The following is a 15,954-nucleotide window of genomic DNA, read 5'->3' on the forward strand; positions in this document are numbered from 1 at the left end:
ATCTGAAAATGCTTCTAAAATACCTTTCTTTTCTAACCTCTTATCACACTCTTCAATGAAAACAACAGATCACAACAGACAGAATCGGTAACAGACATGAGAATTTAGCTGTCTTCTACTAGGCCAGGCTAAATATATCTGCAAAAATAGAAAACAATGCCACTTTTCTCATTGTATTATTTTGGAATCTGAAAAACAGTCACTGTTCAAAAAAGTTATTAATGTTAAATAATTTGTTATATTTAAATGAATGAAAATGTTTTTTATATTTCTCAATTTATAAATTATAAATATCAATAGATATAACTCACATACATAAAAGTGTTTTGGGATCCTCCAATTTTAAGAGTGGAAAACGGATCCTGAGACCAAAAAAATTGTGAACTGCTGATCTAGGGGAATATTCAACAAGCTTTAACAGTGGTTTTCTCTGGGGTGGGATTATAAGAAACTGTCACTTTTAGCCAGATACGGTGGCTCACGCCTGTAATTCCTACACTTTGGGAGGCCGAGGTGGGAGGATCACTTGAGGTCAGCATGACCAACATCGTGAAACTGTCTCTTCTAAAAAAAAAAAAAAAAATACAAAAATTAGCCAGGTGTGGTGGTGCACACCTGTAATCCTAGCTACTCAAGAGGCTGAGGCAGAAGAACAGCTTAAACCCAGGAGGCGAGGTTGCAGCTGAGACTGAGCCACTGCACTTCAGCCTGGGTGAGAGTGTGACTCCCCACCTGCCCCCAAAAAAGAAAAGAAACGGCCGCTTTCTATCACATATTTTTGTAAACATTCTGACTAATATGGGCACACAGTGTTTTTTAAATAGGGAAAAAACATTCAAAAAAACCGCCAGCAATGTAGCAATGTTATGCAATGAACAATGTTCAAGACAGACTGAAAAGTTGGTCACATTCTTTATGTTTTCCCCATGTTACAAATATTGTTAGGCATAACTTATTTCATTCAAACAGTTTTAAAGGCTTGTAACACATGTATGCTTTAATTGCATTTTCATTACAAAAAAATTTAAACATAGAAAAGTCTCAAAGAATGGGTCATGGTTATGACTGGGTCAGTAATTTTGAGTTTTTTTTCTCTTAGCTTTTTAGTATTTTCTACTTTTCTATAAAAGCAAATATAAAAAATAAATAGCTCCAAAAGATCAAATAAAATATCATGCCCAAAAATCAAAACAAAAACAAATTAAAAGAAATGCACAGCTATAAGAGTTCCAGGCACAAAATACGATAAAAATTAAAAATGTACCCACTACTGAAAGAGACAGAATGAAAGAAGGCAGCCCAGTTCTAAGGAGCTAGTCCAAGCTGGTAGGAGTCAGCCAGGAGTGAAGACGGGTGCACAGCTGACAAGCACTGCCTCCCTCCCCACCCCGAGATCAGTTACCTTTCCAGGTTGTAATACTCTAGCCACATGTTGGCGTACTTGGCATTTCCTCTGGTCATGATGCTATCCCAGAGTTCCCGAGCTTTCTGCATGTTATTGCACAGTCGAGCCTAAAGTGCATCAGCAGGCTGTTAGGACACCTGAACCCTATGATGTCAACACCCATCATACAACATACTTCCAACAGACACACATAAAAAGCACCCCACAACTATTACTGTTACAGATGTCCCTGGGAATTCCCCAGGCCTCCCTCCAGTGGTAAACGGCCCAGCCCAAACACTTGAGCCTTTCTGCAGCCACAAGCTAATCTGCCTATGTTTCCTGAGAACTGAGAGAGACAGCACGCGGTACTTACGCGACAGTACTGGATAGTCATTTGTTTTTTATTTTTATCAAGCTTAACTACAAGTGTTTGAGAGACAATATTTTTTTTTAAAAAAAGGCTGCTCTAGTATTAAATGCACACTCTGCTACTAATGCTTACAAACTGTGACTTGGGCAACCTGTAATTCTCAGTTTTCTCATCTTTAAAATGGTTAAGAAATAAGTATCCCATATAGAAACTACCTGACAAATGTTAGTTTCTTCTATCTGACGCTCCCTCAGAGGAGAAAACATGATTAGAATTATTACAATCCTACCTGCTGATCAAGGCAGGTTCCGTGTCTTACTGACCTTGGAGCCCCTGACCCAGTAATGACATTCAAATGATCATATCCTCTAATTACTTGCCAAATAATCTGTCTTCTACATTATATAGAAGCCTTACTAGCTCAGGAATTCTTATTCCCACAGCACCTAGTACAGTGCTAACAAATAGTACACGCTCACTGTGCTCTCACAAATGAAGCAAAGAGGCAGAGACGGAAGTAAACGAGTGAATACCTAGCATTTAAACATTTACTGCACAACTTGTAGCTGGGAGCTAGTATTTTCACCAACATTATTTACAAATATGTGTCAAGCTAGGTAAATAACATGAATCCTTGTAGAGCCTAGACCATTACTTAGGTAAATAACACAAATCCTTATAGAGCTTAGCCCATTATTTGGGATTCTGACTCAATTTTAATTAAGGTTTAATAGGATGCTATTCAACAATGGTGGGTGAAAGTGGTAGATTTGTCAAAAACATTTACCTCAATCCTAGCCCAGTTCTGCATAATCACACAGCTTGGATCACCACTTTCATTGAAACCTTCAAACACAGAATTAGTAAAATTAGAAAGGAACTTGGAGACAAATAGCCTCTAGCTGGAAAGGTACATCAACCAGGAAATAGTACAGACCAGGAAATACAACTGGGCAAAACCACAGGCTGGGGCATACTTACGCTCTTCCACCTCCTGCTTCAGATACTCCAAGGCACGAGTAAAGGCGGCCCTCAACTCCTCCAGCTCTTTACTGGAGTCTAGTGGAAAGTACAAAAAAAGGCTTTAGGAAACCACATAGCCTGGCTTTGTTTGTTTTGTTTTTTATCCTATGCTGAAACTGCCCAGAGACCCATTATGTACCTGGCATCATGCAAGGGACACAGAAATAAAATTGCCAATTCCTGCCCTCATCACATAGTCAGGGAGAAAGAAATTAGAACACAGTAGAGTATGGACAGCATGGTGAAAAAGGTGAACACAGAGTGCTGTGTGGGGGGAGTCTCCCCCAGCTGGGGTGACACAGGCAAACAGAAGAATGGCTAAAGGCTACCTGTATGAGGTGACAGCTGACATGAGTGTGCAAGTACAAGTTAGGGGTTTTCTGGCTGTTTTGGGGGGGGACATGAAGGGGCAGAGGATCCCACAGAGGTACAAACATTTTTCTAAAACACAGCAGTCTTATTTCAAGAAGTATTTAGGATAAATAAAAAGACCAGAAAAGAGAAATGAGAGCTAAGACTAAAGAGGCTGGCAGAGCCAGTATAAACCATTACTCTCTTGCTTTACAATCCACAGCATGACTTGTTAAGATAGAAATCACTAGGATTTCTGGGGGAAAAAGTCACCAATGCCTAGTCTACATCATTTGCCCAATCACAATGTTATCTGGGGAACTGGGACATCTCGCCAAAAGTTGTGTTAAGAACATGTTCAGCTCTGAAGTGAAAAACATGCGCTTAAATACCTTGTTTGAAATCAACCCTTCTCCTCAGGTAATCAAGGTATGCCTGCCAAATCTCCACATAATCAGTGGCCTGGATGAAGCCAGCATTCAAAGCTTTCTCGAAGGTTACTGGAGTTGGAGAAAAAGTCAGGATTTGTTACCAATTCAAATGGAAGCTAATATAAAGTTACTGCATTCTACTGACTATAAAACACTACATGGGCCGGGCGCGGTGGCTCAAGCCTGTAATCCCAGCACTTTGGGAGGCCGAGACGGGCGGATCATGAGGTCAGGAGTTCGAGACCATCCTGGCTAACACGGTGAAACCCCGTCTCTACTAAAAAATACAAAAAACTAGCCGGGCGAGGTGGCGGGCGCCTGTAGTCCCGGCTACTTGGGAGGCTGAGGCAGGAGAATGGCGTAAAAACCCGGGAGGCAGAGCTTGCAGTGAGCTGAGATCCGGCCACTGCACTCCAGCCTGGGCGACACAGCGAGACTCCGTCTCAAAAAAAAAAAAAAAAAAAAAAAAAAAAAAACACTACATGACTTTAAAGACTAACAGATGCAACAGGATGAAATGAGCTAGACAGGAATGTTGAAGAGAGAGAAAAGACTACAACTTCTTAGAAAATGCAATGAATATTAGCATGTTAAAAAGCTCAAAGAAGCCACAAATATAACCAGTTCATCTCTCAGAGCCCTTTTTGTCACTACACTCCATATCCCAAACAAAACCCCAGGCAACACTGATGTAATGACTTTGTCACCGCTCTCTGTTTCTCACTTGGGACAAATAGCTTAGAAGTTCTCCCACAAAAACATCCGCACCAGAAATTACTTGATGATCAACTCCATGTCTCTCCATGGCCAAGAGGTACCGACTCCATAAGGCAACTGTCCAGGGGCAGTTTCTAACAGCGCGGTTATGTACAGATAAAACCAAATCCTTTACTTTCAGTTGCCGATCCTATGATAAAGAATTCCAGAATCAGGAAATTAAACTTTATTAAGAATTCACCATCAACAAGACATTGCCAGCACAACCAAGTGATGAAAGAAATATCCTTATAAACGTCTCTTGGGACCGGGTTTCCTCAAAAAAAAAAAAAAAAAAAAAAAAAAAAAAAAAAATTCACTAGGGGGAGTGGAGGAAAAGGACAGAAGCAACTTATAGGTTAAAAGAGCCTTAAGAGACGTCAGCCAACCCTACTGGATAGACCTCATTTGGATCCTTTTATACATATACACTGAAATATTTTATATACACATATTGAAATATTTACCAATGAAATATCATTTCTGGATTTGCTTCAAAGTAACACATAAGGGGCAAGTAGGTGAGACTACAGATCAAAGTAAACTAAAGCTATAATTGTTAATAATTATTGAAGCTGGGTGGGGGGTACAGGAAGTTTCATTTTACTTATCTACTTTTATATGTTTACATTTTTTCCATAATACAAAGTTAAAAGAAAAATATCAATTTGTTTTAAGTCCTCAACACAGACTATATGCTAATTTTACTTACAGTTAGTGACCATTTTAAAATAACCTGAAACACTAAAACTTCCTAAACAAGTTGGCAAAGAGGAGAAAAAGTGGATGGAGGAAAAGCAAGAGCAGGGCCATATGCAACAAACTCCTGGCACTCTAAGTAGATTATAAATTGGCAAAAATAAAATGAAATTAGAACAGTGATCTTACTAGGTACTGACTGTAACGGATCCATAAGTCTGGGACAAGGCAGTTCTCGACCAGGGCGCGCTCAAAGATCAACTGAATGCGAGCAGGATCGCCAATTTTCATCTCAAAATCGATATATGCTTGATATTCTGACAGCCTTGGTGCCTCTGCCTGCAACTAGAGTACAGGAAAATTGTATTAAAGTTGAATTGAGTTACTGGCAGGAAGCACAACACATCTGCAAATAAAATAAATTTTGGCAAAACTGGCTACAGTAACTAAGAATCGCCAAATCCTCACTCTCAGAACCACTCCACTATGGCCTCCACAACTTCTTGAGCAGAACAAGAGTCTTCTCATCTGGTCCAAAGTGCCAGTTCATGGCAGTCATAACAAAGGCTCCATAAACCCTTTTCTAAATCCATTCCTAGACCACAGGGAATTTAAGTGGCCCATCAATCGTGAACTGAGTGAAAGAGCAACACAACACCTTTGCCAGTGACCACTGTTAACCACCCTTCCAAACCAGAAGTCATGTTCTTGGGCTACTGAGTCGAGTTAATACAACCAAACTGGAAAATTGTGGTGCCTGATGCTATTCAAGTTTCTTATTCCAAATATCAGTTCCTGGAAGAATGTAGGTAAATGCAGAAAATGGAGGCAGCTGTGCTGAATGTTTAATGATCCAAAGACATACGATCAAATTCTTTTTAGAAAAAAATCTTATTCGACATGTTTTCTCTTCAGGCATATTTTGCTGATGGCCATGACATAATGGAATGATTGGAGTTTTGAGAAGAACAGGTACATGCAAATCATTTACACATGAAAAAGAAAGGAAGGAGTAGTGCAGAAGAGTAAGAAAACACGCAGGCTCCGTACTCAGAAAGGGGATGTTTCACAGCCTCCATTTCTAGTAACGAGAAAGAATTAGTTACCCAGACACACTGTACCATTCAAAACAACTAAAACTACTAAATTAAATATAGTATCTTCTTAAAATTCATCAACAAACTGGCAAAGAAACAAGAAATTCTAAGGACTAAGGACAAAATCTAAATGAGGGTGGCAAGCTAAGTAAATGTTAACCTTTTGCTGGCTTGACATACATTAAGAATTTGATCTTCACAATTCTATTGTTGGCAAAGAAAGATAGAAAAAACAGTCAAAAAGCCCAAAAAACCTCAAGCCAGTCCACACATGGACCTACTGCAATGAAATTAGAGGACAGTAAACCAAATCAATGAGATCTTAAAAGCAGTCAGAGAAAAAACAGTAACTACCTCTGAAGAAGCAAGATTTATACAAACCGCTGACTTCTGAACAGCAACAACAGACATCAGAAGACAGAAAGATACAATCAATTGCTGAGAACACACTGTCTGTCCAGAACTCTTTTGTTGTTGTTGTTGGTCTAGAATTCTATAGCCTAAGAAAATAATTTTCAAGAAGGGAAGTAAAGACCTTTCTGAACAGAGAAAATCTGTTACCAGCAAATCGCCCTCGCAGGGGACTCTAAAGGTCACGTGTTGAAGACACTGGACAAATTTATAATATTATTATAAAGCTTTACAGAAAGACAAGATGTAAGTAGCAGAAACCTATACTATGTTCATAGATTGGAACATGTAAATTCTTCCCAAATTCCCCAAACTGATCTCCAGGTTCAATGCTATTCCAATTAAAAAAAAAAAAAAAAGATTTTAAAAATATAACTACAAAAGCTGATTCTAAATCTGATGGAAGCATTGAAGGCTAAAAAAAAAAAGCCAAGATACTCTTGAAGAGGAACAAGGTGGATGGGACTCACCCTATCCAAGAGCAAAACATTATAACTCTCATCATTACAACAGTGTAACGTAAGCCAGTGGGACAGAATAGAAAATCCAGGAGAAAGACCCACACATACATGGACAGCTAATCTATGACAGATGTGGCACTGCACATCAGTGAGGGGAGGAAGGAATAATCAAACTCAGTACCAGAACAACTGGTTCTCCATATGGAAAAATGAAACCAGACCCAGTCTCATACCACTTAAAAATCAATTCCAGGTGGATGAGGCCCTAAATATGAAACAGAAAACTATAAAATTGTTATAAGAAATTAGAGTTAACTAGGGAATATTTTTCAAATAAGCACAACAAAAGCACAACCAAAAGGTAAAGAATTTTAATCTAATTGGATTTATCACTAAGAACTGTTCATCAAAAAACACCATTAAAAAAAAAAAAATGAAAAGGCCGTCACGGTGGCTCCCGCCTATAATCCCAGCACTTTGGGAGGCCGAGGCAGGTGGATCACCTGAGGTCAGGAGTATGAGACCAGCCTGGCCAACATGGCGAAACCCCATCTCTACTAAAAACACAAAAATTAGCCGGGCGTGGTGACGAGGGCCTATAATCCCAGCTACTAAGGAGGCTGAGGCAGGAGAATCGCTTGAAACAGGGCGTGGGGGGCGGGGGAGTTGCAGTGAGCCGAGATCACGCCACTTTACTCCAGCCTGGGTGAAAAAGCGAAAACTCCGTGGGTGGTGGGTGGGGTGGGGAGGTGAAAAGACAAACAACAAACTGGGGAGAAAATCTGCAACACATACAGCCTAAAATAAGACTTAAGACTCAGCATTCCCACAAATCAATTAGAAAAAAGATACATCAAAAGGGAAATGGGTCAAAGACTTTTTTTTTTTTTTTGAGACAGAGGCTCGCACTGTTGCTCAGGCTAGAGTGCAGTGGTGTGATCTCGGCTCACAGCAACATCCACCTCCCAGCTTCAAGCGATTCCCCTGCCTCAGCCTCCCAAATAGCTGGGATTACAGGCACCAGCCACCATGCCCAGCTAATTTTTTGTATTTTTAGTAGAGACGGGGTTTCACTATGTTGGCCAGGCTGGTCTCAAACTCCTGACCTCGTGATTCACCTGCCTCGGGCTCCCAAAGTCCTAGGATTACAGGCGTGAGCCACTGCGCCCGGCCCAAACACATTTTTTTAAAGAAACAGGGTTTTGCTTTGTCACTCAGGCAAGAATGCAGTGGCATGATTACAGCTCACTGCAGCCTTGACCTCCTGGGCTTCACCTCTGGAGTAGCTGGGACTACAGATACACAGACACGTGCCACCAAGCCCAACTAATTTTTTTTTTCTTCTGTAGAGACAGGGTCATGCTACGTTGCCCAGGCTGATCTCAAATTCCTGGGCTCCAGCAATCCTCCCGCCTTCGCCTCCCAAAGTGCTGGGATTATAGGCATAAGCCACTGTGCCCAGCCTGAAGACTTTAACACGCACAAAAACTTGAATGGCCAATCCACGTGAAAAGATGCTCAACTTCATTAGTAACCAGGGAAATACAAATTAAAACTACAATTTCAAATTCATCAAATTAAGTAGAATTTAAGTATGTCCAATATCCAAGACTGGCACAAGCAACAAGAACTCTCAGATAATGCTCACAGCAGTGCAAACTGATAACCTGGAAAACACTTTAACAACACACTATGATCCAGCAAAGTCATTCCTAAGTATTCTAGAGAAACTCTTTTTCATGTGTACAAGGAGACACACACAAGAATATTCAGAGTGGCACTGCTCCTCCTCCTAGCAAAAAATTGGAAATGACCCAACTATCCAGCAACATAGATAAATACATTGCAGTATACAGACAACTTTACAGCAGTGAAAACAAATGCACTGGAACTATACTTAGCAACATGAGTAAAACCCAAAAGCATGTTCAATGAAAATAAAATATACAGCATGATTCCAATATATAAAAGTTCAAAAGCAAGCAAAATTAAATATATTAATTAAGGATACTTTCATAGCTTGTAAAACTATAAAGAAAAGCAAGGGAATGATTATCACAAAAGTCAGGAAAGTGATTACCTCTCGGGAGAGGGAGGAGGAGGCAATCGGAGAGGGGCACATAGGAGACTTCTAAGGTACTGGCAATGTTCTATTTCTTAACCTGGGTGGTAGGTACATGGATGTTCACTTTATTATTAGTATGTAAACTGCATGTATACATTTATACACTCTATATATTTCACAATAAAACATTGTAAAGATACTGTTCAACTTGCAACTATCCATCAGGGAAAGGTTTGCAGAGAGACGTTTACTAAAGCCAACACTTACCAGTGCTTCTTCATAGGGTTTATATTTCTCCAGCTGCTGTAGTGCTTTGTTATAGTTCTGAATTACCGACTCTGGTACTGGGTCTTCTGACCATTCTTCATACTCTGCAAATGTGGCCTCCATATCTATTGAAAGATGGATTCAGCCCCGTGGGTGTTGCCATTGGGCTTTATCAACCCAAACACAGATTAAGCCATGAGACTCAGGTGCCACTAGCCCCTCCCACATCTGTGGCCATGGCAGCTCTTACTGATCAAATTTTGATTTCTGCTGAGCCCAAACCTGTCTGTAGAATCTGTCTCAAAACAATGTCCCAGGCAACCCTCCCAGCTAATTAATCAGTCAATGACACTAGTAGCAACAATTTAACAACACTTACCCAGTGTTGCCTATGTTCTAACACTTCACATCCATTAACTCATTCAGTCAACTCCACTCTACAAAGTAGTCTATTGTGATCCTCATTTTGCAGTTGAGGAAACTGAAGCAGAGGGTTCAGCTGCTTGTCTACAGTTAATGGTAGAGCAAGGCTGTGAACCCAGGCAGTCCGGCTCAAGTTCACACTCTAATCACTATGCTAGGCTGTTTCACGCTGGTAGGTGAAGTGAAATCTGCAAGCCAGCTCAGCTCTAGCCTTTGCTGCATGACACTCAATCATTTGATTAGACAACTACTTTATAACGTGTTAAATCCAATAAACCATGAAGAGAAATAACACCTGGGCTCCAGTAAAGTTGCCCAGAGGTTCTGAGTATGTACAACACATGCCCGTGTCTAGGGAACAAACACAACAGCCATGCCAAACTCTTCCCATACTCAGAAAAATCCTCCCAGCACACACACACTCACAGCTCCAAAGACTCAAAAGGCTTAGATTGCCAAAATGTATTTACCAAATAAGGAAACTCTTTACCAACCCCCAAGAAACTCACTTATGAGTACTTCCAATCAACTGCACTTCTGAACAAAATCCCTCCCACAGAGGAATGATCTAAACCCACGCAAAATTCCTGCTGTTACGGAAGAGGTTACTTATGAAGAGAAAATGATTATAATGGAACTCTTGTTCAATGACGTTTCCCCCAAAAATACCGGTGTCATTCACTATTCCTTTCAGAGACCCTATCTCTGCCTTTCCAGCTAGGTCTCAAAGGAGAAAAGAGCTCTCACCTAGGAGTCAGGGAGTCTGGCTTCCAGTCCTGCTTCTGACCCTCACAACCCTCTTAAGCACTAACATTCAAGATGTTTTTACCTAGGACCTCATCCCGAGAGACAATATCCAAGGACAGTAAGAACACAAGCTTTACCTGCCTCACAGGATGGTGGGAAAGGTCTAACTACATGTCATTCCTCCAAAGTATTTTAAAAACCATAGAGGGCTGGCTATTGACATGTCAGTTTCTCTTACCATAGAGTGGGATCGCCAACTGTCGCCGGAAAAGACTGTGGACTTTCTCAAGCTGTGAATCAAAGGTTTGTTCCCGGTCAAAAGGGGAAAGGAAGCCAGCTACGGGCTAAAGAAGCAAATTAGTAGTAAATAACAAACTGTGGTTCTTTCTTTGTTTTTTCTTTTGAGAAGGGTTCTCACTGTCACCCTGGCTGGAGTGCGGTGGTGTGATCACAGCTCACTACAGCCTCATGCTCCAGGCTCATGCAATCCTCCCACCTCAGAGTCCTGAGTAGCTAGGATCATAGGCATATGCCATCACGCCCAGCTAATGTTTTATGTTTTGTAGAGATGGGGTCTCACTATATTGCCCAGGCTGGTCTTGCACTCCTGAACTCAAGAGATCATCTGGCCTCAGCCTCCCAAACTGCTGGGATTACAAGCATGAGCCACCGTACTTGGCCAACTCTGGTTCTTTCTACTTCAAAAAATATCTCAACAAATTTTCAGTTCAAGCTAAAAAAATGTATACGACCTCTTCCATACATATTGAACCAAATGCTACAAGGGGTATAAAAAAGGTTATCTATCACCCAACCACTAAGGGATTGGCAAAGACCATTTTGTTAACTATATGAACTGCAAGATTCATCCTGGACATGTGTTTCAAAATAATCCTTCCAAGGAGACTTACAAAGACAGCCCCAGCCTGTTCAGAGACAACCACAGGTACTCACCCGAGCAGCTTCCACGATTGCACTTTCAAACTCTCGGTAAGCCTCCCAAAGGGCGAGTCCTTTGGTCATATGCAAACCAACAGACGAGAGAGCCCTTTCAAACACGGAGCGAACTTTCTCAAGGCCACCTTTCTGACCAATCCCACCAACTGAGTACTGGCCATACTCTAGCCAAATGTTAGGACCTAAAAATAAGAAGTGTTCAATTAGTTTGGGGTATAAAATACCCAAATATCAAAACTGATGCAAAACAAAAGAAATGTGCCTACCAAAAAAGTTCTCAGACAGCAGCACTAAATGACAGTGAAGGCCTAACAGCAGAGATGACCATAAAGGACCAAAAAACATTACAGTCTGGGGAAGACCATAGATCCTCAGAAAAAGATAACTGGTGCTATTAACAATGGCTGTGAGAGAGAAAGAAGTGGGTAACAGGATCATCAGAAATCATGGGAACACCATGCACTGCTAAAATTATCAGTGGTTCTAAAAGAAGACTCATGGGCCACAGAGCAGAGGTACAGATATAGTTTTTAAAAATACATTTGGCCAGGTGCAGTGGCTCACGCCTATAATCCCAGCATTTTGGGAGACTGAGGCGGGAAGATCACAAGGTCAGGAGTTCGAGACCAGCCTGGCCAATATGGTGAAACCCCGTCTCTACTAAAAATACAAAAATTAGCCGGGCGTTGTGGCAGGCACCTGTAGTCCCAGCTACTTGGGAGGCTGAGGCAGGAAAATCGCTTGAACTCAGGTGAGGGGGAGGTTGCAGCGAGCCGAGATCACACCACTGCCCTCCAGCCTGAGAGTGAGACTCTCAAAAAAGAAAAAAAAGATAACACACACACACACACACATACTATACTTGTATATTCATAAAACACCTCTTATTTTCATTATACAGATTATAAACCAAAAAATTGTGAATTCTTTTTGGCTTGCAAAGATACACAAAAAATTCTCTATCTCAGAACAGTCTATATGGTAAGCAGCAATGCTTCTCACAAGAGGGACTGCTCCCAGTGGGAAATCAACAAGGAAGAGGATATGAAATCTGAAAGGGGAAATTGTTTGTTTGATTTTTGAGACAGAGTCTCATTCTGTCACCCAGGCTAGAGTGCAGAGACATGATCGCAGCTCACTGCACCCTCCGCCTCCTGGGTTCAAGTGATTCTCCTGCCTCAGCCTCCCGAGTAGGTGGGACAACAGGTGTGTGCCACCACGCCTGGCTAGTTTTTTGTATTTTTAGTAGAGATGGGGTTTCACTGTGTTAGCCAGGATGGTCTCAAACTCCTGAACTCGAGATCCACCTGCCTCAGCCTCCCGAAGTTCTGGGATTACAGGCGTGAGCCACCACTCCCAGTCTGAAAGGGGAAATTTTTAGAATGCCTTTTTTTTTTTTTTCTTCTGAGACAGAGTCTCACTTTGTCACCCAGGCTGGAGTACAGTGGCATAATCTTGGTCCACTGCAACCTCTGCCTCCTGGGTTCAAGCAATTTTCATGCCTCAGCCACCTGAGTAGCTGGGATTACAGGCCTACATGCCACCACACCCAGCTAATTGTATTTTTAGTGGAGATGGGGTTTCCCCATGCTGGGCAGGCTGATTTCAAACTCCTGGGCTCAAGTGAGCTGCCTGCCTTGATCTCCCAAATTGCTGGGATTACAGGCATAAGCTACCAAGCCTGACCTTAAAATGCTTTCTTCTGAGACAGAATCTCACTCTGTTGCCCAGGCTGGAGTGTAGTAGCACAACCTCAGCTCACTGCAACCTCCACCTCCTCAGTTCAAGCAATTCTCCTGCCTCAGCCTCCTGAGTAGCTGAGATTACAAGCACGTGCCACCATGCCTGGCTAATTCTTGTATTTTTAGCAGAGATGGGGTTTTGCCATGTTGGCCAGGCTGGTCTTGAGCTCCCAATGTCAAGTGACCACCAGCCTCGGTCTCCCAAAGTTCTGGGATTACAGGTGTGAGCCACCACGCCCAGCCTTAAAACGCTTTTTAATAGCATTTTGTCCACAGCATTGTCTGATGTGGTCCCCAGTTCACATACAGAAAATATTTAAGACACTTATACTATATACAGGGGACAGTAAAGAGACTTAAAGGGAGGTGAGTCTTCTATACTCCACTTGCACCGGTAAGATGTCAATACCAGCAGGCAAGGGAGGTCTCTGTGGGGACAGAACGATTCTGTATCTGGACTGCAGCAGTGGTTAGATGAATCTACACATGTAATAAAATGTCTTTTTTTCCCATTGTTCCAAGGTCAATTTCCTGGTTGTTTTTTTTTTTTTTTTTTTTTTTTTTGAGACGGAGTCTCGCTCTGTCGCCCAGGCTGGAGTGCAGTGGCCGGATCTCAGCTCACTGCAAGCTCCGCCTCCCGGGTTTACGCCATTCTCCTGCCTCAGCCTCCGAGTAGCTGGGACTACAGGCGCCCGCCACCTCGCCCGGCTAGTTTTTTGTATTTTTAGTAGAGACGGGGTTTCACCATGTTAGCCAGGATGGTCTCGATCTCCTGACCTTGTGATCCGCCCGTCTCGGCCTCCCAAAGTGCTGGGATTACAGGCTTGAGCCACCGCGCCCGGCAATTTCCTGGTTTTGATTTTGTACTACAGAAACAAGATATTGGAGGAAACTGGGTAAAGTGAGTACACAAGACTTCTCTGTACTATTTCTGCAACTTCCTATACTCTATAATTACTTCAAAATAAAAAGGTTTTCTTTTAATGTTTTCATCTTTTTTTTTTAAAGCATCTTTGTCCAAAACCTCTAAAACCCTATTCAATGTATAAAAGATCACCAGGAAATGCCATGTAAGCTCTGTCAGTACATCCTGAGTGTGAGTGTACTCATTCCCTTACTGCAAGCGCTTCTTCCACTTTTATTTTAAAACTACACTTCCTCAATTAAAGAACAAAGACAATGACAAGACGATTGAACTTAAATCTTGCTAATTGTTAGACTAAAGTTCCCTTTTCTGGGTAGCAGCATCTCATAATACAGTCCTCAACAGCAGACTGATCTACATGACATTTTCAGATACCCTAAAAAAGTCCACGGGAACTTACAAATGTAATCCTTCACAGCTTTCTCAAAGAGGTCATACACATGCTCTCTGTCCAGGCCGTCCTGGGCCATGCTGATCTCGTCGTGCAGCCACTCCAGCCAGAGCTCTATGAGACAAGAGTACTTCCCGCATTAATACCAAAGGGGAGGCTGAGAGCAGGGACTTTACCAAGAAACATCAGCACGCAAATGCTTCATCCATCTTACACAACCTGGCATTGTTCCAGAAATTCACTTCTTAAAACCTGAACTAAGCACATAGGAGGTTTTGTGCTTCCAAATAAGATCAAATCACTAAAATCATAATATCCTCTACTTGTTAGGCATTTCATATTTGGCAAAGCACTTTTCTCATTCAGTCTTTATCATAATCCTGTAAGGTTGGTGATAGTAACACTAAAAATAATGACATCTATTTAAGGATTACAACATGCCAGGCATGTGTTAAGTGTTATAGGTAGAATAGCTCATCCTATTCTGTCATACATTACAAGGCAGAAACTACTGCTGCCATCATTTAACTGCTAGAAAAACTGAGTCTCAGAATGTTTACATAATCTGCTTAAGGTCACACAGATAGTAAACGATGTAGCCAGGAATGAATCTAGGTCATCTGACTCTAGCATCTACACTCAGCAGTTATGCTTTGCAGAAGGGAAAAGGGGCAGAGTGGGATCTAGGACCAAAGTGTCCTAAGCACTGCCCAAAAGATCACTTATGAATATTCATGAAGACTAAAGAGTTGTTCAGTGCAATTATGTTTCTAATACGCAAATAAGTAGAAATAACCTAAATGCCCAACTATTCTGGAACAATTAATGTATGAAACATTTACATAAAAAGCTGTCTGTAAAAGTTTAAATATATTTACAATTTTCTGGTTTCAAGAGAATGGATTAAATACATAAATACTGAAATGGGAAATAGAAATGGGATTCAAGTTTAATCACATTACAAATGTTTACCATAACGTTATAATTAAAAAATCAGAATTCAAAATCCGTGTTATATGATCATAACTACATTTTGCAAAAAACTACAAGATAATAAACTAAAAATAGCTAACTCTGATGGGTTTTCTTCTTTCTACTACACTGTCCAGGTTTTCTACAAGGAGCATGTCCCACTTTCAACATTGAAACAAATATACAAGCCTTGTTTCTGTTTCTAAAAGCAGCCTGACTGCTGAAGCTTACCTTCAGTCAAGGGAAAGATCTCACTCATCTTCTGGCGGGCCATCCTCACCTTGGTAAGCTCCCCTTCCAGCCGGAGCAGCCTGATCAAGTCCACGTGGCAGTTATAGTCATAGACGTTGATAGACAACTAACAGGAAAAGAAACAAGTTGAAATTTAAAATGCCATCATCAAGTAACTTAGCTTTTGTCACTACTGGTAACTACACACATACCTGCCACAAACAAAATAAATGTGCTATCTGAGAAAA

General features: G+C 41.3%; 1 protein-coding gene across 3 annotated transcripts in view; it reads right to left on the reverse strand.

Annotated features, from left to right (window-relative positions):
• Positions 1-15,954, reverse strand: part of SART3 (spliceosome associated factor 3, U4/U6 recycling protein) — a 36,366-nt gene that overhangs the window by 11,820 nt on the left and 8,592 nt on the right. Inside the window, 11 exon segments of one of the 3 annotated variants that reach the window (NM_001257555.1) lie at positions 1,403-1,512; positions 2,545-2,603; positions 2,739-2,816; positions 3,524-3,631; positions 4,331-4,469; positions 5,207-5,362; positions 9,319-9,443; positions 10,727-10,778; positions 11,443-11,627; positions 14,513-14,617; positions 15,707-15,833. In NM_001257555.1, the coding sequence (NP_001244484.1) occupies positions 1,403-1,512; positions 2,545-2,603; positions 2,739-2,816; positions 3,524-3,631; positions 4,331-4,469; positions 5,207-5,362; positions 9,319-9,443; positions 10,727-10,778; positions 11,443-11,627; positions 14,513-14,617; positions 15,707-15,833 (1,244 nt within the window). 3 annotated transcript variants of the gene reach the window in all.

Source organism: Macaca mulatta, chromosome 11 (assembly GCF_049350105.2).
Source record: "Macaca mulatta isolate MMU2019108-1 chromosome 11, T2T-MMU8v2.0, whole genome shotgun sequence".
Lineage (NCBI taxonomy): Eukaryota > Metazoa > Chordata > Mammalia > Primates > Cercopithecidae > Macaca > Macaca mulatta.